General features: G+C 49.4%; 6 protein-coding genes across 6 annotated transcripts; 4 read left to right on the top strand and 2 right to left on the bottom strand.

Annotated features, from left to right (window-relative positions):
- Positions 1-1,983: 1,983 nt before the first annotated feature.
- Positions 1,984-4,179, top strand: UV8b_03200 (uncharacterized protein; the record flags this gene model as incomplete). Its single annotated transcript, XM_043140698.1, has 4 exons — positions 1,984-2,269; positions 2,330-3,296; positions 3,444-3,538; positions 3,707-4,179. 4 exons carry the CDS (start codon positions 1,984-1,986, stop codon positions 4,177-4,179), a joined length of 1,821 nt encoding a protein of 606 aa, XP_042996632.1.
- A 1,466-nt stretch (positions 4,180-5,645) lies between these two features.
- UV8b_03199 (uncharacterized protein) lies at positions 5,646-6,918 on the top strand (the record flags this gene model as incomplete). The annotated part of the gene is made up of 2 exons (XM_043140697.1): positions 5,646-5,747; positions 5,815-6,918. 2 exons carry the CDS (start codon positions 5,646-5,648, stop codon positions 6,916-6,918), a joined length of 1,206 nt encoding a protein of 401 aa, XP_042996631.1.
- Positions 6,919-7,429: 511 nt separating this feature from the next.
- UV8b_03198 (uncharacterized protein) lies at positions 7,430-10,304 on the bottom strand (the record flags this gene model as incomplete). The annotated part of the gene is made up of 3 exons (XM_043140696.1): positions 7,430-7,857; positions 7,928-9,952; positions 10,007-10,304. 3 exons carry the CDS (start codon positions 10,302-10,304, stop codon positions 7,430-7,432), a joined length of 2,751 nt encoding a protein of 916 aa, XP_042996630.1.
- A 347-nt stretch (positions 10,305-10,651) lies between these two features.
- Positions 10,652-13,283, top strand: UV8b_03197 (uncharacterized protein; the record flags this gene model as incomplete). Its single annotated transcript, XM_043140695.1, has 3 exons — positions 10,652-10,819; positions 10,869-12,660; positions 12,727-13,283. 3 exons carry the CDS (start codon positions 10,652-10,654, stop codon positions 13,281-13,283), a joined length of 2,517 nt encoding a protein of 838 aa, XP_042996629.1.
- Positions 13,284-13,377: 94 nt separating this feature from the next.
- On the bottom strand, positions 13,378-14,763 carry UV8b_03196 (uncharacterized protein; the record flags this gene model as incomplete). Its single annotated transcript, XM_043140694.1, has 5 exons — positions 13,378-13,459; positions 13,520-13,585; positions 13,654-14,083; positions 14,179-14,339; positions 14,507-14,763. 5 exons carry the CDS (start codon positions 14,761-14,763, stop codon positions 13,378-13,380), a joined length of 996 nt encoding a protein of 331 aa, XP_042996628.1.
- A 1,651-nt stretch (positions 14,764-16,414) lies between these two features.
- On the top strand, positions 16,415-19,990 carry UV8b_03195 (uncharacterized protein; the record flags this gene model as incomplete). Its single annotated transcript, XM_043140693.1, has 3 exons — positions 16,415-16,446; positions 16,569-18,970; positions 19,056-19,990. The coding sequence occupies 3 exons, from the start codon at positions 16,415-16,417 to the stop codon at positions 19,988-19,990; spliced, it is 3,369 nt and encodes a 1,122-aa protein (XP_042996627.1).
- Positions 19,991-22,484: the final 2,494 nt, after the last annotated feature.

Raw genomic sequence — 22,484 nt, 5'->3', positions numbered from 1 at the left:
CTCTATAATATTCGATAACCGGCTTATCTATAAAAAGAAGAAAAGTATTAAAATCATTTTCTAAAAAGTAGTAAAAAAAATATACCGAAGAGATTCGCTGCCGGCAGTCTAGATAATTCTAGATAAGCTTATTTGGATTTCTCGCCCCTTTAAACTTAGATAAAGGCCTATCTCTCTTATAACGGCTATATTGCTTATGAGGCTTAGAAAGATTAGGAACATTAGGCTATGCTGATAGTAGTGAGGGGGGTGGTGGAGGCGGTTCTAGATTTGCTGCTAATGCAGCTATTGTACGACGATAATACTGATAATTACTTAATGATGAGGCTATTTATGTTGACGAGGCTGTTTGTATTGATGAGGCTTGTGTTAATAAGGCTGCTTGTGTTGATAAGGCTTATATTGATGAGGTTGTGGCGATGGCTAGGCTAGGATCACGCATGAGGGAATTAGAGGCGGGTGTTATTGCGCTATAAATTAGAGTAATTCCTCGTTATTTTATATTAATGGGATAAGATAGGCTTTATGAGGATTTATCTATATATCTTTCTATTGGACCTAGCTTTCTACGTCTCTTTTCCGCCACTTTGTTATAATTAAGTATAAACCCGACCTCTTGCAATACTAAATGCTGTAGCAATAGCCTTATTTATGCCTCTTTAGAGTACGTACTGGATCCATAAAGATATGTGCCGGGTCTGTTTTTTTAGCTAATAAGGGCGTTTTAATGCCCTCTAGACTAATTAGATGGCTGGCTTGAATGATATGTGGCTAGTAATTATAGTGCCTTAGCACCCCTGGCCTCTTATTAAAGAAGTAAAGCTGGAAGGCACGCTTTACGCACTTACGTAGCGCACGCTGCACCTTCGGCACAGCTTTGCTTAATAATATTAAGAGAGGGTTTTTATTATAAAGGGGCTTTTTACCGTAGGGGTAAAAGGAAAGAAAGAGGTAAATAGGGAAGAGATTATAAATCGTTCTTCCTATACGCTAAAGGTATCGTTAAAGATCGTGATATTTAGCGTTATTTTCTTTTCCTTATAATAAACGAAGGTAGAAGAGGTCTAAATTGTTCTTCCTATTAATTAGTAGGGTGACCGTTTAATAGAATAGGTTGTCTGCCTTCCTAATTAGTACGATGTGCAATAGAAATCGTCTCTTCGAGTGATCTTGCTAATCTATAATGCACTATCTTTGCGGGATATAATTATCCTATAAGTGGTGATATTACTACTACTGATCAGTGTTGATAGGAACTCAGTATACTTAGTTGTACGTAGGGTCGCGCGCGTGGTATGATGTATCGGGTGATTACTAAGTAAAGGTATTCTATTACTTTGCTAATGACTATCTATTAAAGGAGGAAAAAGGAAGGAATTACACGATGTGGCCTCTTTTGTGCGTATGCCGTAGTCATGTGCATCGGCGCGGGCCGGGCTGCCCGCGTGCCCTACCGGGCACAGGGGCAAAGGGGCAAAGGGGCAAAAGTGGCCACCACATCGTGCGCAGCGGTGCGCGGCACATCCGTCGCAATGTGCCCAATTGGGCACCTTGCGACAGCGATTCCGACACTCCTTACTACAGTATATTAATTTCTGTCATTCTATTTGCTATCTTATTTTCTATTGGAATTAGCTATATAACAGGATATGCTCGATAAAGCACATCCTAGGGAGGTATATCGCCGGGGATATCAGTGGAATCCATGTAATTGTTGGAAATATTCGGCTAGGATGTGGCATACATAACCGAGGGAGCGGTGGCCACTTAGGGCTACCCCCGTGCCCATTATAAATAGCTGGTGCAACAACCAACAAGTATTGACCAGTCAATACGGTTAACCTTGTTCAATATAGCGTTTTCTCTGCAAGCTTCCTGACACTCTCCCCTTCATTCAGTCCACATGGATTTTTTTCCTTTTTTTCATCAGAATGCATACAACAAATGTGACCAACCTGCCAAGCCAAGTAGTCCTTTCTCATTATGCCCGACGAACTTATGACGCATGATGAAGCTGTGTCGGCACTCCTGGCTTTCGTCTTCTCGGGCGCCATTGGTTCCTCGGAGGGTAAATCTGCCGCGTATTCGCTGGTCGAGGCGACGTCAACCACCTTCTCTTGGTGGGTAGCCCTGGAGAATATGGATGGTCCGGCCGCACCTGTCAACCGGTACCGCATCGAGATCGACCGGCAATCCAAGAGAATCTCACCGCCGCGCCTCATCGAGATTACGGACGCGGAGATGTCGGATGCAATCTTACAAGCCACGGGTCAGCATCTCGCATAGTCGACCCGCTTTATCGACGGTGCGCTGAGCATCTCGTACAAAGTCACGGTCCATGAGTGCCCGGGTGTTGCCTACGTGGTTCAGCTGCGCCATCACGGCAACGTGGCATCCATGGACGCGCTGATGACGTTGATTTCTCGTACGGTTGACCCCCAGCTCTTGCCGGTTCCCCCGGTCTTTTCGATACCGGGAGAAAAGGAGCGACAAAGCACCACGGGCATGGGACGGCAGATTACGCAGTTAATACCTGGCGATGTCGCTTGGACGGTGTATCCTCTAATGCCCCACGACGAGAAGCTCATCTATCTCAGGAGGATAGCTTTGGCATTTCAAGCTTGTTGGGGACTTCCGCTCCCGACGCCTCGTCTTATCGGCGAGCTTGTTGCGACCACCCACGTTGATGGCAAGGTTCTTCTCAGCGTCGGGCCAGATCGACACCACAGTCTCGGGGGGCCCTTCTCGTCGGTGCGAGACTATCTCAAAGCCCATGTCAGATCCGCACTCGTCAGGCTCGAGAAGCAGCAAGGTATAGACGATTATAAGGAGAGGTTTCTCGACCGAGTCAGGAACTTTGTTGATGGTTCACTACACAACATTCCGGCTATCGTCGAACGCATGCCCATCGTCGCCATGCACGCCGACATGGGACCACACAATATCATCGTATCGAGCAGCGAACATAGCGATATTAAGGCCATCATCGACTGGGAATTCGTGGCTAGCGCACCGTTTATGGCACTTCATCGAATCATCGAGATGCATTTTCGCCAGCCTGCTGAGAATGGCTACGGCCGAGAGTACGACCGCGCTGATGAACTCCGGGAGGCGTTCTGGGGTGCCATTCCGGAATGGAAGGTGTGGAACGAGGATGAGTCAACGCTGGTGTTCTTGGAGTGGTTTAGGTTTGGTTTGTTCCTTCGGCCAGAGTGGCGGCCGAATGATCTCCCCGTCCAAGAAGCAGAGGAATTTTGGCGGGAAAACATTCGAGTCGTTGAGGGAATTCTGTTGAAGTATTCATAATTTGTCTAATCATATGCTCCGAATCATACGGGTCTATTGCTGAGTTCTTTCGGAAGAACTCTGTCTGGAAGAGCGGATGACGTCCACGCCTGTTGCCAGCGCCATATGCAGTGAAGCAACAACCTTGAAGATGCTAGATTTGCTGTCGGGGATGTCGTGGTGCAACTGATCTCCAGTGAGAACCACCAGGTCTGGTTTCTCGACATCCAGGACCCTTCTAATGAAGTTAACCGTAAGTAGATCAGCCTCGCACTCTGGCAGATATTTCCCATGGGCCACCGTGATGTCAAGCTTGCAAACATCCTCTACAGGGGCGACGACTTCTTTCTTACAGGTAGCAGGCACCACAGCCCTTAGTAACATCTATACTGGCTGGTTAAACACTGACACCACTTTACAGACTTCGGTATTGCTAAGGCGGTCGATGCTTCAGCGACGATGATGGGAACTCCGGCCTATGCAGCGCCTGAGGTCCACGCATGCCGCGAGCAGACGACAAAGATCGACATTTACGGGCTTGGTGCAACCGTCGTGGAGTGCTTGGTGGGATTTCCGGAGGAAACAGAGATGGGACTTGGCGCGGAAGAGCCGCAGCAAAGCATCATCTCAGATTTCTGGCGTCTCGAGGAAGCCTTCCGGCAGAGGCGGTCGCAACGAGTCGAAAGGAACTTCCAGGGGGGCGGCGGTCCGGGCATTCCTCGAACCGGACGAGGCGGAGCTTTAACGAATACAGAGATACGGAGTATATATGCAGCACTCGTGGCTACGCTCGCCGACTTCCATGTCCACCCGGACACGAGCCTGCAGGTGGTTCAAGCAGTCGGCTCTGCCTTCGCCAAGCGCGGCAGCCTTCGCTTTTCCGGTCAGTCGTAATTTCATATGGAATGGGGAGAGGCCTGCTCGGCCCGCAGTAAGTCTCCGACTGAGATATGTTTGAGAGCAAGCTCCTCTGCAGCCAGGGCACACTGGGTTCCCCTGCCAACACCTGGCCCGCCGATGACGAAGATGATGACCATGTCTAACTTGGTTAACGCGCTTATCGACTTTATCCCATTGTTGGAGGACCTCGTCCAGCCTCCTGCATAAGCCAAGTGTCGGTGATCTCCCGTCTCAGGCCCTTGAACTCGGTAAGGTCGACATCGGGATGTGGTCGTGTGTAGACTTCTGCCAGATAGTCCAGCAACAAAAGCATGCTCATATATCCAGCCGAGTAGCTGTCTGGGTTTCCTATAAGAGACTGGTAGATATTTGCATCACTCGGAGCGGTAAGGCAATTTGAAATATTGACTGATCAGAAACACCGCCGCCTGACTGGTCATCATTCGGAGCGGCAAGGTAATTGGACTTGTCATCTTTCGGAGGAGGCCAAAGGTAACCCTTGGCTCTGCCAGGTGTTACGGCCAGGGGACACGAGTATGGGAGCTGGTAGATTGGCACTACGAACGAAGATTCTAAGCTGAGGAAAGAGGAAGGGTCTGCTCTGCAGGGCAAACTACAGGTGTGCTACGAATCGGTGGGAGGCGGTGTGCTGGCTTAGCTGCCATGACTGGGCAGAACAATATGCCAGCCAGCTAGCTGCCTTTGATTGGCAGGGTCGTGTGGCGGCCATAGCCTGCCTGCATAAGATAGCTGTGACATATCTTCATTTAAATTCGACGCAAAAATATCCTTTCCCGTATTATATTATTGCTGTATATAAAAACTGAGCGGATTTGACTATTTTTAACAGTCATACATAAAGTAAATACATAATTTTGAATACATGTAGGTAAATTTGATTCCCCCCCCGGTTGTATAGCTGCCCAAAGGTTTTACGCCAATAAAAAGTCCATGCGTTTGGCTACGTCCCATTGGAGGCCAAAAGGTCAGGGGCTCACGGATAATATCTCCTTGACGGTGCCCACCACAGAAATGTCGAGGAAGAGTTGGCTCATCCCACACTTGATTTAGAAACCACCACCTATGTCATATGCTTTTACAGCACCACCGTCGCCCAGGAAACTCCATAAAAGAGTTTATTCAGCCTCTCCAGCTCCGGCTCCCATTTCATACCACGCAATCACGAGACGACCGCAAAACACCTCCGCCTCAAAACATGGCCTGGGATCGCTGATGTTACCAGACACAATTAAGTGCAAAGCGCAAAATCACGCCACACGACTTCTTTATCACCGAGGCCTATGGAGTCATTTCAGAACGGTCAATCAAATCAACCATTGAATTCCGGAATCCAACCGCCGCCAACCCTCGTGATTGATGATACGGAACCGAATAGCGCAGCAACCCAGGATCAGTCGTCTGGCCACCTTGAGCCGCGATTTCTCTCGCCGTCATACGCCATGGCCTCAGAAAATCAAGCCGCAGATAATGCGAATGCAAAGGCTCCCAACAATCCCTTTAATTTTCAAACCCAGGTGATTTCTACATCGCCAGTCACATCCGTAGGTGAAGCATCCTCACTGTAACGGTCTTGGACGTCGAGGCACATGCTAACTCGGCACGTTGCAGAACATTGGACAGCGTCGCGGACACAGGTACAAGCATAGTAGCATCTCTGCTCAGCACCAGATTTTCCAAGAACCTCCGCAGCGACCGCCTCCCGTTCTGCCGGCTTCGCTACCTATACCAACAATTTCTGAAGCATGGAAAAGCATGAACAAGGACCAGAGGAAGAGGCTTTACTGGAGTTTGTGCCACCTGGCAGTCGCCATCTTCATATTCTTCAAGTCAGAAGGATCACTCTCCGCAATGGCCTTGTCTCATCTGGTTTTCTTCGACGCAGGCAGTGCTGCTGTATGCGTTGCTGTGGAGGTGCTGGGTAATTTCGAGGTGTGGAAGCGTAGCAGCATCCGCCATCCTTTTGGGCTTGAGAGAGCTGAAGTCCTTGCTGGATTTGCCATGTCCATCTTCCTGCTCTTTGGAGGGTTTGATCTCGTGTCACACAACCTCAAACACTTCCTGGAAACTCTAGGCAATCACGAGGCCCACCATGAACATGGCCATGACCATGTATCTGCTGGTTCGATCGACCTCGTAGCCGCTGTTGCCATTCTCAGCACCCTCACTTCCGCTTATGGTTTGAGAAATCATTCCCGCATTGCCAAGGTCATGAGAGTCTCGTACTTGGCCGCACTGCCTAGTATTCTCTCCAATCCATTCCATTTCCTCACACTGCTCTTCTCTGCTTTCATTGCAGCGCTGCCCCTTTTCTCCATTTCTCTATATACATGGCTGGACAGACTGATCTGTGCTGCCATTGCGGTAGCCATGTTCGGTGTCGGCATACGCGTGGTCATTGCACAAGGCCTGATGTTGCTCCTATCCTACGGCGGAACCAACGGAAATTCAGGGGTTTCCTCAGTTCTACGAGAAATCGAATCAGACTCTACCATCGTCCGCGTGGACGAGTCTCAGTTTTGGCAGGTTCATTACGGCTTATGTATGGCCAACCTGAAAGTCAGAGTACCAAGGGGATACGACGAGGTTACGATAGGTAGATTACGTAGCCGGGTTTCATCCTTGATTCAAAACAGACTCGGAGAGGGTTATGGCGTTGGCGGCAGTATACGTTGGGAGGTGACATTACAGATTACCTCTGAAGGGGGCTCTTGATGAGTCGTCCGAGCTTCCTGGATGTATATTTCCTTTGTTCTCAGTTTTTCGAAACACGAATTACTGGTCGCAATCATGCAGTTTGGGGGTAAAGCATGTTTTATCTCATATATTTCAAAACCTCGCAACAGTACCTCGCCTTGCCCTGTTCAACTGGCATGTCGCGTAATGAAGCTCGTGAAGCACGTATTGTGGTTGTTATCAGGGTATCCTTCACTGAGAGCGCCTACTGGCTATGAGTTATCAGGCTTCGAAAGCATTTGTTGTAAAGTAGATGGATATGAGAGTCTCCCGCTGAATAATAGAAAAGGGAAATCAAACCCCATGAAAACGGGGATGCAAGACTGGCCGAACAGGCACCAAAGAAATGGCCCAGTCAGTGTCGCACTCACATCAGCGTCTCCTAAACAATACTATCCCGAACTCCTAGAAACTGTGTGTCATCGTGCCACTTCCTGGAATCCTTTGACATTCACTCGGATTAACAAAAGAAAGGTGTACAAATCTCTCTTTATCTAGCACGCTGCTTCTCCCCATCGCGTCTTCGGCCCCCAACCAATCGTTCACGCTCTTTGCCTTCAAGCTGTCTCAAGCTGTCCATCTTCTCAAGTACAAGCTCGAGTAGCTCTTTTCTTCGAATAACCTCGAGATGACGCCGGATTTTTGGGTCTTCTTTAGCAAATCTCTCCACTTCAGATTCTGTCAGGTGTCGGCCAAGACGGAGGTCTAGCTCCCTTGGAAAATTGTAGTAGAATTCAGACAGTAGTTCTACGTTGAGAAAAAGTACTGCTGTAGAGGCAAGCTTCGATGCGGCAGCATCAAGGAAAATCTCGGGGCAGTAGTACTTGTTTTTAACAGATGCGCATTGTTTGGATTTGATTGCCATGAGCCGCATCTTAATTATGTCTTCGCGATCGCGAAGGAATAACGCCTCTCGCCCTGCTTGCCAGTCAGATGGGTAATTCAGCCGTATAATGCAATGCTTCTTATGAAATTAAGGAGCACTAACCTTTGACGAGGAGAGCAGCGCTGAAGCCACCAGCACCGCTATGGCCATCTCCTTCGATTACAACATCGCCTTTCCGTGCCTTATCAATGAAGCTCATGACTTCTTTCATCTTCCGATGCCCACCGAACGACGGTTCCAGACTACTAAGTGCTGATTCGCAGTCATGCAATTCCTTTTTGAGGACATCTGCAATATGCTGCCGACCCTGGGTCCATTCGCGCTCCTCAATATCAATCTCAAACTTAAAGGGTTTGATGCAGTTTTCAACCTGATCGCTGGTACTGTAGAATCTCTCGCCAAGAATGCTTGATGCCGCGTCTAAAATCGTTTGGCGAGCGAAAGGGTGCGTTGCAAAGTTAGACTTGTTGAGCAATTGATCAACGTGGCTTTGCAAAGCAGAAGCGACGACCGTGGTGGCGAGACGCCCGACTCCAAGTTTTGTAAGTGCTGAAGATGAAGCATCCAACTGGCGGTGCCAGTATAACGAGTCAGGATCGGCCTTTGGAAGATCAGCGATGTTGTCGGGCTCTATCGGAGAGACGGCCAGATCTGTTATGGGCTTGTTCCAGTACCTGGCGGCAAGAAGATCCAGGACTTTTTGATCCAGCTCGGCCTTAAGTAGTTGTCGCATTTGCAGCCGGCCAAACTCATCGGTAAACTGTTTGAACGAATGTTTGAAAGCATCCAAGCTTTCCGCTAGGTACGACTCCGCGGAAAGCGGTCGGTCATTATATTGCACTTTGAACTCGTACGTAGCTTCTTCGAGCTCTTGCCTTATGGCATCAGTCGTGCTCTGTAGACTGGATGACATGGTTTGCTCGAGCACATGCATGAGCTTCTTACGCAATCTAGTCGTACCCACACTGACACCTGCTTTTGGGCCAAACTCTTGGGGATGTGAAGCGAAAAAGCTGTTTTCATGCTTAGCGATCGCCGACATCAGGTTGGTTGGACCCAACTTGAATAAGCTTTGCGTGGGCGGCGCTTTGGACACCACCCCAACATATCCTAATCTTAGAGGATATTGCTTGTCATTGAGAATTGCAGCCCCTCGGCTCGGGTCGACCAGATCCATTTTGGTTATGACCCCGATGGTTCGTTCACCCCTTGGATCAACTCTACGAGACGCCCGCAAAGCAGCCGAGTTTGCAAGATCCACGTCAGCTGCTGATATGGCGAGGATGACGTTGGGAGGCTGAATATACTTGTCGCATAATTCTGAGATCTTCTGCTTCAGCTGTGAAGGTTGATTTTGACCGATAACTTGTATGTAACCTGGCAAGTCGATGAGGGACAAATCCGGGACATTTGGGGAATATATGGTCAGGTGAATAGGATCGTCGGAAACGCATTCTGTGTCGGAAACAGCCATGTTGAGTTCCGTCAGAGTTCTCTGAATGGATGAAAAATCCGAGATACGTCTTAATCCCAAGTCTGGAAACTCTCCGTACTCTTCCTCGGAGCCGGGCACATTGACAAGTGTGAGCTCGATCGGTCTCCGGGTGACCATGTTTGAGCCCTTTGGAAGGAATTCATGTCCCACGATAGATTCTAAGACTGAGCTCTTTCCGGATGACTGAGAGCCGATAACCACGATGGACGGCAATGTCAGCGAGCTCGATTGCCCGACTTTCTGGAGTATGCTTCGTATTTCGATCATTTTCCGAGTCAGAATCATCATCTGGTCATCCCTTACCACCTCCTCCTCGTCCCTTGGGTCCTTTTCGTCCGAGTTGCCGTAGGCATATGCGGCAGCAGAGGCACCTACGGCCACAGCTCCGCCAGCTCTACTATGTTTCGGGTTCTCATCGCCACCAGGACCGCCAGGACCCCCAGTACCAACTTCTTCATGTATTCGTAAAATCTTCTTCAACCACTCGGGAGTCTCCACCTTCTCTGTGGTACTATCCCAGCCTTGCCGAGTCTGGGCAGCCACGTCTTTGGCAGTGTCAAACAGACTTGTTGCCGTAGAGGTGACAGCATCTCTGGTGGTGCTGAAAAGCTCAATCGCATAGTTACCAGCCTCTGCAAACAGAGTCAGTTCCTGCCTCGAGCATGGCTGATTCAGTTTCAACTTACGAGTCGCTTGATACTGAACCCATGCGAAGGCTGCAACAGCCAAGCCTCCGAACATGGCTGGGATTCTAGCAAACTTGACGACCAGCTTTGGTAAAAACCTGGCGAATGAGGCATTTCGAACAGATACAGCGTTGTGAAAATAGTTTCCGTCGATCCACGCACGTTTTCTAGCTGCGCTAATCGATGTATCTGCTCGTAATAAGCCTCCGGTTGGTATTTTATGCAGTTGTCGAACGGCATGGACAGAATCGCGTCGCGTCGCCCGCCGAAAGCCGGCAGCAATGGTCCGACCGCTCATCGCAACAGAACTGTGAAAAAAAGTTTGATTAGTTCTCACGCGAATCCGCCTTCACCGGGCCCTTGTAAAGAGTGGAGGCATAAAAGATAACCCAGGCGTTGGCAGTTAAAAAGATGCAACTTTTACATTGCATCATATGTCACGGAGGCACTGGCTTAGAGGTTGAAGCTCATCGATCAGTGGGGCATTGATGATGGCGGGTGGTCGTCCGGCCTTATCGGCACGTGATCGGCCTTCCCATCAACTTTTTTTTTTTTTTTCCCGGATTTTTGGAACTAAGGTTGCCCAAGTTGCGGCGCGGGGCTGTCCTCGAAAAACATTTGTCTAACTGCTCTTTTCCAATCGGCATGGCTATTCAAAAGAAGCATGGCAAGGGTCGTCTTGACAAGTGGTATAAGCTCGCCAAGGAGAAAGGCTATCGTGCAAGAGCTGCCTTCAAGCTGATTCAGCTGAACAAGAAATATGGATTTTTGGAGAAAAGCAAGGTCCTGTTGGATCTTTGCGCTGCTCCGGGTGTAAGTCTTCATCCACGCTTCCACTGCAAATGGCTGACCGTTTCTTCAGTCGTGGTGCCAAGTCGCTGCCGAAGTGATGCCTGTGAATAGTCTAATCGTAGGCGTCGATCTGGCGCCAATTAAACCAATCCCCAGGGTCATCACCTTCCAGAGCGACATCACCACCGAGAAGTGCCGCGCTACAATTAGACAGCATTTGAAAACATGGAAAGCCGATACGGTCTTACACGACGGTGCACCGAATGTCGGTACGGCCTGGGCTCAGGACTCTTTCAACCAGGCTGAGCTCGCGCTGCAATCAATGAAACTGGCGACCGAATTTCTTATCGAAGGGGGCACATTTGTGACCAAAGTTTTTCGTTCAAAGGACTATAACCCGTTGCTGTGGGTATTGAACCAGCTTTTCTCAAAAGTGGAGGCCACAAAGCCGCCGTCGTCTCGGAATGTGTCTGCAGAGATCTTTGTCGTATGCAGAGGTTTCAAAGCACCTAAACGCCTCGATCCTCGATTTCTTGACCCACGCTACGTCTTTGCCGAAATTACTGGTGCATCGCAGAATAATGAAGCAAAAGTGTACAACCCTGAGGTCAAGAAACGAAAGCGAGATGGTTATGATGAAGGTGACTATTTACAGTATAAAGAGGTGCTAGCAAGCGAATTCATCCAGTCAATGGACCCTATTGCAATTCTCGGTTCCAGCAACAAACTCACTTTCGAGCAGCCAATAAATGGCGACATGGCTTTGGCTGCATTAGACAAACTTCCCGAAACTACCGACGAAATTCGAAGCTGCTGTCGCGATCTCAAAGTTTTGGGCCGCAAAGACTTTAAGCTCCTTCTGAAGTGGCGACTCAAGGTTAGGGAAATATTCGGGTTCACGACCAAAAAGGATAAGGCAATAGTCAGTGAAGAAGTGGCGGAAGTTGAGCCCATGGACGAAGAGCTTCGAATACAGGAAGAGTTGCAAAACATGAAAAACAAGGAAGCGGCGAAGAGGAAAAGGGAAAAACGGAGGGAAAACGAAAAAAAACAACGCGAGGTCATTCGCATGCAGTTAAATATGGTTGCGCCAATGGACATTGGTATGGAGGAATCCGGACCGATTGGGGAAGGGGCCATGTTCTCGATGAAAGCCGTGGCCAAGCCGGATGCTCTGCAGCGGCTTTCTAGAGGCAAAATGGTAGCAGTACCGAACCAAGCTCCCATCATCCATGAAAATCGTGCAGAAGACTTGAATATTGATGATGGACAAAGCGACGAAGAAGAGGATCGTTTGGAACGGGAGCTTGACTCAATGTACGCAGACTACCGTGAGCGGAAGGCTGAGGCGGATGCGAAGTACCGAGCTAAGAAAGCCAAAGAAGAGCATGATGATGACGAATGGGAGGGTCTCTCTGCTGATGAAAAAGCTGAGCAATCTGATTCAAGTGGTCTGGAAGAGGAGGACTCCTCTGATGAAGACGGCGAACATCCTACGAAGAGTCTTTTGACCGATCTTGATGACAGCGCTCCTCCGACCAACGGTTTATCTAAAAGGGCAGCCGCCTTCTTCAGCCAAGATATCTTCCAGGCTATCACTGGGAACTCCGTGGATTATGAAAGCATTGAGATGAACCCCACCGGGGAAGTCAAAGATACTGTCAACGACGCAGAGTCTTCGAAAAAGTCACGGAACGAGCCCAATAACAGCAACGAGAAGAAGAGGAGGGAAGGGGGTGATCAGAAGCTAGTGAATTTGGGTGAAAACGAGAAAACCGGTTCCAAAGATGACTTTGAGATCGTCAGGCATGCCGATGAAGATGATTGGGAAGAAGAGAAGCGGCTTCCAGACGGCAAACTCGGTGAGTATAATAATGCACAGCTACTTTGCATCCGCAAACGGATTAAGTATTGACTTGTTCATTCAGATATCGACATCATTACCGCCGAAGCAATGACCCTTGCCCATCAACTCGCCACGGGCCAGAAGACCAGTCATGACATGGTTGACGATGGTTTCAACCGGCATGCTTTCCGCGACAAAGATGGTTTACCAGAGTGGTTCATTGACGATGAAACCAAACATGATAAGCCTCATAAACCTATCACCAAGGCTGCGGCAAATGCAATAAAAGAGAAGCTTAGGGCGTTCAACGCTCGACCTATCAAGAAGGTTCGAGAAGCCAAGGCACGGAAGAAGCTCAAGGCCGCCCAGAAGCTGGAAAAACTAAAGAAGAAGTCAGACATGCTCGCAAATGACGAAGGCATGACCGAGAAAGAAAAGGCTACTAGCATAGCGAGGCTTTTAAGCAATGCTGCTCGAAAGAAGCCTTCACAACCCGCAAAGCTCGTGGTGGCACGTGGATTGAATAGAGGAGTGCAAGGCAGACCTAAGGGTGTCAAAGGGCGTTACCGCATGGTGGATCCAAGAATGAAGAAGGAGTTGAGAGCTCAAAAGAGGAGTGCACAGAAAAAGAAGAGGTGAAGTTGCCACCACCATGGCTGGGTTTCACTTCTGCATAGACAGCGAGTTAAAAAAAAAGGGGAGTTTTTCTGATATATATCAAGATCTTGATTCTTCAATTGCGAGTGCTACCATTGGACAGAGCGCGGACGAGAGAAGCCAGGGAATATAACGGGCCACTAAAGTCCATGTCATACCTGACCCTTGAGGTTAGACGCACTCTGCAAAGCACAGATGATTCTTTGTGTGAGACTAACCAGTAATTAATGGCAGCCACAAATCCTTCGCCATTTGGAACATCGGATTGACTCACTTTGTGATACCTGGTGTTCGGTTATGGTAAGGCTAGTAGTCCTAGTGTAATATAGACTTGGGCCTTGTGTCCACTCACCACATGGCTGGTAGATATAGCATATCACCAGGATTCAAAGTAACCTTCATTGGTTGCGCGTACTGAGATAAAGGCGTGGCGTTGACTTGGGGATCTTCAGGGTCCCACGTAGCGATGGGGACTAGATCAGCATCATCATCGAGCCGGATAGACAGCTCAACTCCATCCCGTTTGTATGTAGCTGGCGGGAGTAAAACCTCGTTCATGCAAGGTTGGGACACTGGAGGAAGCAACACGAAATGTTTCCGGCCGACAACTTGAACAAAGATGTTTTCAAAGTTATCTTTATGGACTGCGGTCACTGACTTTGAGTTCCCGATCCACAAATTCACAGCATCGGGACCTTTCCGCAGAGCGATACGGGCAAAAGGTATGTCTCTTTGGGCATCGGGAAACAGACAAGCATACTCGTCTCTAAGATTGTCATTTTCTGCCACGTCTCGTCATCAGTCAAGGAATTTTGGAGAAATGACTGAGCGACAAGGCATCTTGGAGAAAACGTAAAATGCTGAAGAGTAGACTGACGAGTCTGTGCATATCGCACTTCGGAATTTTCTGGAAAGTCGGCCTCTATCTCTTGTCGTATGACATATCCGAGGAATCGGTCAAACATCTGAGGCTCTTCATGCGGTTTAGATAAGACGGTAATGCCATGCTTGGGCGAGAAGGTTGGCGCATCAGCGTTTCTAGGAAGTGACCATGTCAATCAACAAAAAATAAATAAATAATAAATAAATAAATAAAAAACATCTTGATCGATCTGACACCAACATGAATCAAGTGTAGGGCGACGAGGTGCTTCCGAAAGGAATCGAGAAGGTCGGAGGAAACGGTGTAAGTGTGGCATACGAACCCGTGAGGTGTGATGGCGACGTTGACGGTTTGGCCTGCAAGGGCAGATTTGAGATATGCAGCGTCCCATTTCTGGGTGGCTTTCCATGACGAAGCTCCTCCACGAATTACAAACGGGGTATTTCGAGAGACGTATCGCATGAATTCTAGGGGACTTGGTTCGGCATCAAGCTCTTCTATGGCTGAGCTGTTGAGCTCATAATAGTTGGATAACAGATCACGAAGCGTCGTTGTCGCCATTGCAAAGTCTGCATTCATTATCAACGGTATCCCTCTTCCAATACAAGGCAACAACAAGCTAGGTCATGCGACCCACCACCCAACTTCCAATACCTCATCTCACTTGTACCTCGGAACGCCTACAATAACTAGCTCAAAAACATTTATAAGCGGCGTTCCTTATACAATTGACGGATTCCATCCATGATGCCCTCCCCTTGAAATAAGCAAAGCTGTGCTGAATGTGCAGTGTTACGATATGAGTCAACATCAACCAAACCAATCGACCAACCAGCAACCCCATACTGATCCTGTTGACTGGGCCTGCACAGTGTACGGAGTACTGAAGCGGCTGAATCCCTTCTTCGGCTATTGTGCTTCCTTCCTTCCTCTTTCCTACCTTCTCTTTCCTTACTTCCTTCCTTTTCACCTTAATTGATGGCATGATTCCTCAGGACAGGAATACTCTCATTCCGATAAAAGTTTCGGCATTGCGATATTCTTTAAATGCCCGCAACCGGTCAGGGGTGTTCACGATTCCGTCCCCAGTAAATATCCTAGCAATTGCACGGCCCGATATCCAATAAAGGACTTCTTGACGGGCAGAAAGACCAAGCATGTGGAACCTGGCTGAGACCAGGGTGGAACCGCCGATATAAAAGGACAACGTCGTAGTCAGAACAGACAATCAACCTTTCGATTCAAGTACCTAGCTAAGGTAGGTATGTTCGATGCGACCAGATTTCTCCTCACGCTACCAATGGCTTGAAGCGGCGAGGTGACTAATACAGGATGAAGTGAGACAAGCCAATTGAACAGATTGAACAGAGGGGTGGATTAAGAGCGCCCCGTTTGGGATACGCTGAAACAGTGCACTTGCATTGAAACTATATTTACTAGAATACTCTGAAAGCCCCTTCTGTGCCTGGTGTGTTTATTGTCGCTACTGGCCGGCTAACATCCAGATGTCCATGTCTGTTTGGACTTTCAGGCTTGGAACGGACCCGATTATTGCTGCCAATGATTGGGCTTGCACTGGACAGCATAGCAACACTGAGCGCCACTGACGGAACCAGCTCATGCGCAGCAAGCAACATGAAAGGCTGTGGAGTCTGGTAGGTTGTAGCTTTAGGTCTGTGGAGGTAGGCTAGGAGGTACATGGTAGTACGGAGTTGTTTGATTGACGCTTACCATGCGGTATGTACGCTTATTCAAAGACAACAAATCGGATCGATTGCGACCGCAAATGACCTTTATCCTGCCACCACTGCAATCGAATTGTTTGGCGCCTTCCCACAAGCTAACCTCACGCCTTTGATGCAAGATGCGTCGTACGAAGCGGTTCTAAGTCCAAGCAAGACTCGAGGCGGTTCGGCGAGGACACCAACCCACTAACCACGAGCTCTCAAAGCTACTTACCTCTACGGTGGCTGGCCTACGATCTTGGCACAAGGTTCGCTGGTTTTCAAAATCGCAGAACAGTATCCGGAGAAAGGGGCGGTCATCCAGTTCATCCCAAAAGCTGCACAGTTTTGCCTTGGAATACTGAGCTCGAAGACATCCCGCACAGCATCTTAGCGCCTCATGAGTCGTAACTGGGAATCATTACAGGGCTGCCAACTGTAGCTCAAGGTATGAACCAGTTTGTGGTAAATCTAGACGTGGCCAGGGCACTTGGACAGCAGAGAAAATGATTTGGTACTTGCTGTATCCATTTAGAGGGTATGGACGTCTCTTCACTAGGCAGTTCCCACCCCTTAAAAGCCATAATGCAGCAAGTCATACGCGCAGTCGACAAAGTGACGAAATGAAATGGTATATTTGCTGACCTCAGTTGGTTGTAGGACAACGGAGCCCCCAGTTCTGGCGTCTTCACATTGCGTTCGTCGTGTCTTCGCTCGCTATGGACGGTATATTGCCTGCCATGTCATCACCGCGGTTCTAGTCTCAGCATCTGTGGCTACCATTCTTGTTTATCCTATCCCCTACCTATTTACTCGTGACTTTGTCAACGGCGCTTCTTATCTACCTCACCACGTATGGACAGTAGCTCAACCTTTGGCATATGATGCTGCCGTTGAGCCTGATATTTTCACGAGGTCCGTATGGGTGCATTCCAACTACATGGGGGCACTCAACGCCAACTTGCTCTCATCTGCCTTGGACCTTCAAAATGAGCTCCTGGGCGAAACCAAAAACTTCAACCCAAGAGATGCTCTGCGAAACCAGATCAAGAGTACGCATGGCGGTCCGCTATCTCTGGCTGAACGAGATGCGCTTCATATATCCAACGGACTCACCACCCGTTCTTGGTTCTTCCATTCACCATTGATATACTGGCAATACAGTCGCGATATTGTGTTGGCGGATCCTGACATCTTATCCACCATCAACAACAAAAAAAACCTGTCAAACTTCGCCAACACCACCCTCCGCCATTCCGTCGTGTTCAGTGGAAAGCGCTTTGAAGAGAGGAGGTTGGCAGCTGCAGATGCCATCGTCATCACGCTCTTCTACTTGAAAGACTCTCCTGTCGGCAAGGAATGGGAAGCGAAAGCTTCATCTCTTCCGCACAAGGTTGCCGACGAATTCGACGTTTATCCACCAGATGGACAGTCAGCGACGAGTCAGTTATATGAGTTTCAGTTTCGCCCAATATCAGCTCAAGACATCCTCAGCCTGACATTAGCTTACGGGTTGGCCTTGTTCTATCTCCTTTCCAGTCTGTCAAAGTTGAGAGCGTTCAAGTCCAAGTTCGGGCTAATCATTACCATTGTCACGCAAATCGCCTTCTCCATCATGTCCAGTTTCACGATATGCGCCATCTTTAACTTCGATCTTTCTCGGATTCCGCAAGCAGCGTACCCATTGGTGGTACTTTCCATGAGCTTGGAGAACATACTGAGACTTATTAACGCCATTATTCTTACTCCGCTCGAGGACAGCACTTGCAACAGAATTGGCGACGCCTTTGGACAAACTGCTCACACCGCGTTGGCCAGTTCTATGCAGAATGTCTTGATTCTCGTGGGACTGTCTCGCTTGGTATCTCCCGGCGTATCGGCCTTCTGCGTCTTCGCCGCGGTTGCAATCATCTTTGATTTCTTTTATCTGTCGACTTTTTTCCTATCCGTCCTCAGTGTTGACGTAAGAAGAATGGAACTCGGTGATGCACTAAGCAAAGCTACTTTTCGTCAAAGCAGGCTCAAGCATAAAGCCAGTGGCTCTACTGCGTTCCGGTCTGATGGCTTTTTCCAAGGCAAACTATCTCTATCCACCCGCATAGTGGGCACTGTTATCATGATTGGTTTTGTCGTCATCGCTCAATGGCACTTCTTTGGCGACCATCATTTGCTCCATCGCCTTTGGCAGTGTGCCAAAAACTTGAATGGTGCACAAGGAATGCGAAACCCAGAAACGTCTGTTTTCAAAGACTTGCACCAAGCCAGAAGTCACTCCTCTTGGATCCGCAACCAGGACCATGAGACAGCCAAGGAAGTCATTCGAGCCATCAAGCCAACCTCTTATAGCTACGTGGCCAGAGTTTTTGAACCACTGGTGTTTGTGAAGAAGAACTCGGATCGGGTACCTCATAGCAAAGAACCGACGCTCCTGCCTGCTGCATATGACTTCCTACACCACCAACAGAAGGGATTCATCCTGATTATTGTTGCCATCATTTTCGCTATTCGATTGCTCATGAACTATCTTTTGTGGGGCGAAGATGCGGAGCTTGCGGATCGAGAGGATCAGGCCGAATCTCCATTGATCTCCATCAACTCATTGGGTAGTGGTCATGTTCTCGATGTGGCGATGCTGTCCAAGTCAAAATCCGGGCACATTGTGTCCGTAAGTCTCGACCGAGTCATCCGAGTTTGGGATGTCCGTGGCTCTGGAAGCAGCTATGTGGTTGCTGATGGGAATCATGTTGAGCAATGTCCGTTTCCTATACTTTCTATGGCTGTGGATGATACATCTACATGGCTAGCCTTACAGTCATCATCACGGGTGGCGTTTTGGAACATGAAGGACCGCCAATGGTCTAGACCGGTGTATCTGGATGGCTCCGCGCAACGACCAGCCGCTCTATTTTTCGATCCTAATATGAACCTTGAGAAGCCCACCATTGGACTTGTTCGCCAGGATGGTACATTGATGGAACTAACTGCTGGCGAGCAGACAATAAGCAATGTTAGTTCAATTTGTTCAAGTCCAGTCTTGCTAGCCCACAGTGTGGTCAAGACAGGTAAGATAAATAAAGACATTGCTTCTGTCATTCCTGTGTTACTGCTGCCTGTTGTCCAACATGCTGACTGTATGGATTGTTGCAGACGATACCCAAACATTGCTATTCCTTGTCGTTCTATCTAAAGATGGGGAAGTACGTATTGCGAAGAAGCAGAAAAATCGGTGGGAATGCCGCGTCATGGATCTGGGCGCAAGATGCTCGAAATCACATCAGATTCTGCCTTTATCCACTCTAGGAATGTTTCTTTTTGCGGCGAGCTATCGCGTCCATCTTATCGATGCTGACCAAGCTCGGACAATAACAACCTTTGAAACGGAGGAGATGGTTCCCAAGTCCTTACAATCCTCCTTCCTGAGTCATCACACACAAAAGCCGGGGTCAGCGGGCTTAAAGACTCTGACACTGAGCTATTCTGCCTCCGAAACTGGGGACTGTGTTGTGCAGACGTACGTTCCATCGGATGACCATGAAACCATCTATCTCGGCAAAGCCACAGGGGGCACCGATGAGGATGATTGCGGCCAGGAGCCTGTGCAGGTGCTGAAGAAGAGGATCAAAAACCCCGGAACTTGGCAATTACTCTCCGATGGCAGGGTGGTGGGTATAAGACAGGCAGAATGTTCCGGCATCACTAAACATCACGGCAGCCCAGGGAGCCCAGGGAGCCCAGAGTTACGAAGACGCCATGGAACAGTCAAGAGACAGCAATACTCTTTTTCAATGTGGGAAGTGTGGACGTCTTCGCCCTGTGGTCGGCCAGACATGGAAGAGTGTCGAAATCTTTTTTCACAAGGGGACGAATCGAGGCACTTGGTCGTCTCAGGATTAGGACCCAAAATTACGGTTGGTTTGCGATCAGTTGCCTTTGCCTTTGGTAATGTCATCAAGGTGGTCACCGTAGGGGGGCACGAGCAATATGGCGCAGAGGGTGAAAACAAGAACTATGATTCATTGATCAACACTTCCGGCAGACGTCGCAAAGCCGGTCCGGGAAGCAGGTCATCGGCGTTGGGTTGACGAGCGGCGGCGTCGTGGAATGCTCAGATATTTGCCTTGAATCGATTGCCTTCATTACACTACTTCATTGCATTGTTTTGGTCGCAACGCGAATCTATACATCATTGACAAGCAGGAGCGGCTGCTGGTAGTACGGCATATCTGAAACGTTGACTATACCGGTGAAGGGAGGTAGTTTGGTTAATCCGTGCTCCGTACCTGGACGGATTTAGCTCAATAGCAAGGCGACCGTTTCCAAGGGTTCATGCAGGGAGCTAGGGAACTTTGCTTGACACCTGGTTTGGGGCACACATGATGGAAAAAGGTCGGAAACGTGAATATTACGGACCTAAGCCAGTTCGACTGTTAATTATTATGCGCAAGGGAGTGTCGATTGTCTCGAGTCCTGGGTTGTAGAGGTACAACTGGAGAGGTTATCAGTTAAGTGCTAACCTTTGCCTCGTCAAGACTCCGTGCGGGACGACGGAGTACAGAGTCACGGACTACTTGCTCTGTCTCTACTCCGTAGTCCCAAGTCTCCCAACAGCCAGATCCCGGAGCTTATGGTGGAGGTGCATGTAAGTGCACACACCGCTTTTTACCAAGGAGCCAATTCTATCGCAAAGTCAGCGCCACTCCAGGCAAGACTCGAGTGCACAAGACTCGAGGGCACAAGACTCGAGGGCAGACGGCAGACAAAGCTGGGAAAACAAGGAGGCTGGGAAAACATGACCCTGTTATCGTCGCCCACAAGTGGGGAAGGGCAATGGATTGAGAGGTTGTGAGTCTGTGACAGCTTCGCTAGTGCATGGCGGTCGCGTCAAGAGCGGCCAAGTGCCAGTTGTCCACGCATGGCGTACGGAGTAGACGACGGCCAGTGGATAATTCAGCCAGACGGAAATGGTGATGATGGGATCAATGGATATACTGTAAGAACTGGAAGAAATGCTCGCGCTTTTGCCGGCATTCACGGTCTGATGGCATGATAATGCAAGAAGCAATCCAAGGGGATGGAAGTTTGGAGGCATGTGTGGGCTGGGCTAGCCGAGAATATCACCGAGTCCTTCTGTGAGGTACATAAGTCATTTTGACTACGGAGTACAGAGCACCTAATAAGGAAACCTGTGGGGGGTGGGGGTGGGTTCGTCGCGTCTTATTAGTACTCGCTACTCACCAATCATGGCAAGACCCACGCCGTCTGGACCATCTCGGTTGCGCTTGCTTAAACAACAGACGCGAGCGAAGTCGCGCCCCCTATTCCTGTTACCCACGCACTCGTCTTGGGTGCCTGCGCGTATGCGAGCTGCTTGCGTCTTGTGGTATTATGAATTTAATTGTTACGGAGTATCAGTATCATCTTGTCTCAACTTTCTCTTGGCAAGCAATCTCATTGTTCGATTTCGATGACGAGAAAGGCACCTGACTGATTGCGACTGACCTTTGCACGGTTCACCAGGAACCTACTCGGGTACCTAGGTAAGTCCATGCCGCATATCCATCTCATCCCGCGAAGCGGCAAGAGGGCAAAGACGCAAACCGCTGCCTGACAGACAGCCTGTCCTGTCCTCTGTACGTACGTAGTTACCGCCCGTGCAACCATTCGATGGATTCGAAGCAACGTTGAAGGCAAATTCTCTTCAAATCCCCCTCACGGATTCGATCGACCCTTGGCGCCGGAAGACTTTCCGCCTCGAGGGTTACTCTTGCGGGTCCGGGTCCAAGACAAAGCTGGCCAAAACTCTCACGAGTTCTTCTCTCGTCAAACCTTGGTCACGCCAGTCGGCTTCCCTCCATCCCCCCTACCACGCACACTCGGTACTCTCTGAGTCTCTGAACACCGCGATTTCGGATATTTGATAGCTACCTAGGCAAGGTAGGTAGCTTGATTTTCAGGAATCGGGGCCCTCCTTCGGCCGGGTCTGGTTCTGTGAGCCAAGCCGTCTTTCTCACCTGTATAACCTCGGCGATAGCTCCCTACCACCCCAGCTGCGACCAGCCAAGACCGTTGTTTGGCGGTCTCTGAAACGCGATCCGAAGCCATTGAGCGTGAGCGGCCTGGCTCTTTTTTTATGGTCGCTCTTGGCTGTGGCCCCCATTGACTTCTCGCACAGACCGAGGACAGAGAATACGGGGCTACCGATATAGAAGCTGGAGCCTGCCCAGCACCTACATACTACAGTATACTCCCCTCGGGCTCGACTCTTCGGCATAGAAATCGTCGCGGGGACGGAGCACCCCTGTATCGTGACAGCTTCGGGATCCAGGACAAAGTCATGGCGCGAATCACCACAGTCGTAAGTCTCGGAAGCGTTTTCATCACGTCTGGCCTGCAAGCGTTGCCCCACCCCACAGCCCCCGACTTTCAACACAAACACCAGACAGCTTCCCCTGATTTCATCGGCTGGACTGCCCTGCCCCGTTCCGTCCTTGACGAACCCCCCAGCCCCATCCTCCACCGACCGACCCCTTGAAGGCATCGTTACTTGGATGGCCTCAATCGCCGCCCACACGTACG

This window comes from Ustilaginoidea virens, chromosome 2 (genome assembly GCF_000687475.1).
Source record: "Ustilaginoidea virens chromosome 2, complete sequence".
NCBI classification, from domain to species: domain Eukaryota; kingdom Fungi; phylum Ascomycota; class Sordariomycetes; order Hypocreales; family Clavicipitaceae; genus Ustilaginoidea; species Ustilaginoidea virens.
The sequence above is the reverse complement of the archived record's forward strand: the minus strand, read 5'-3'. Positions and strand labels throughout refer to the sequence as shown.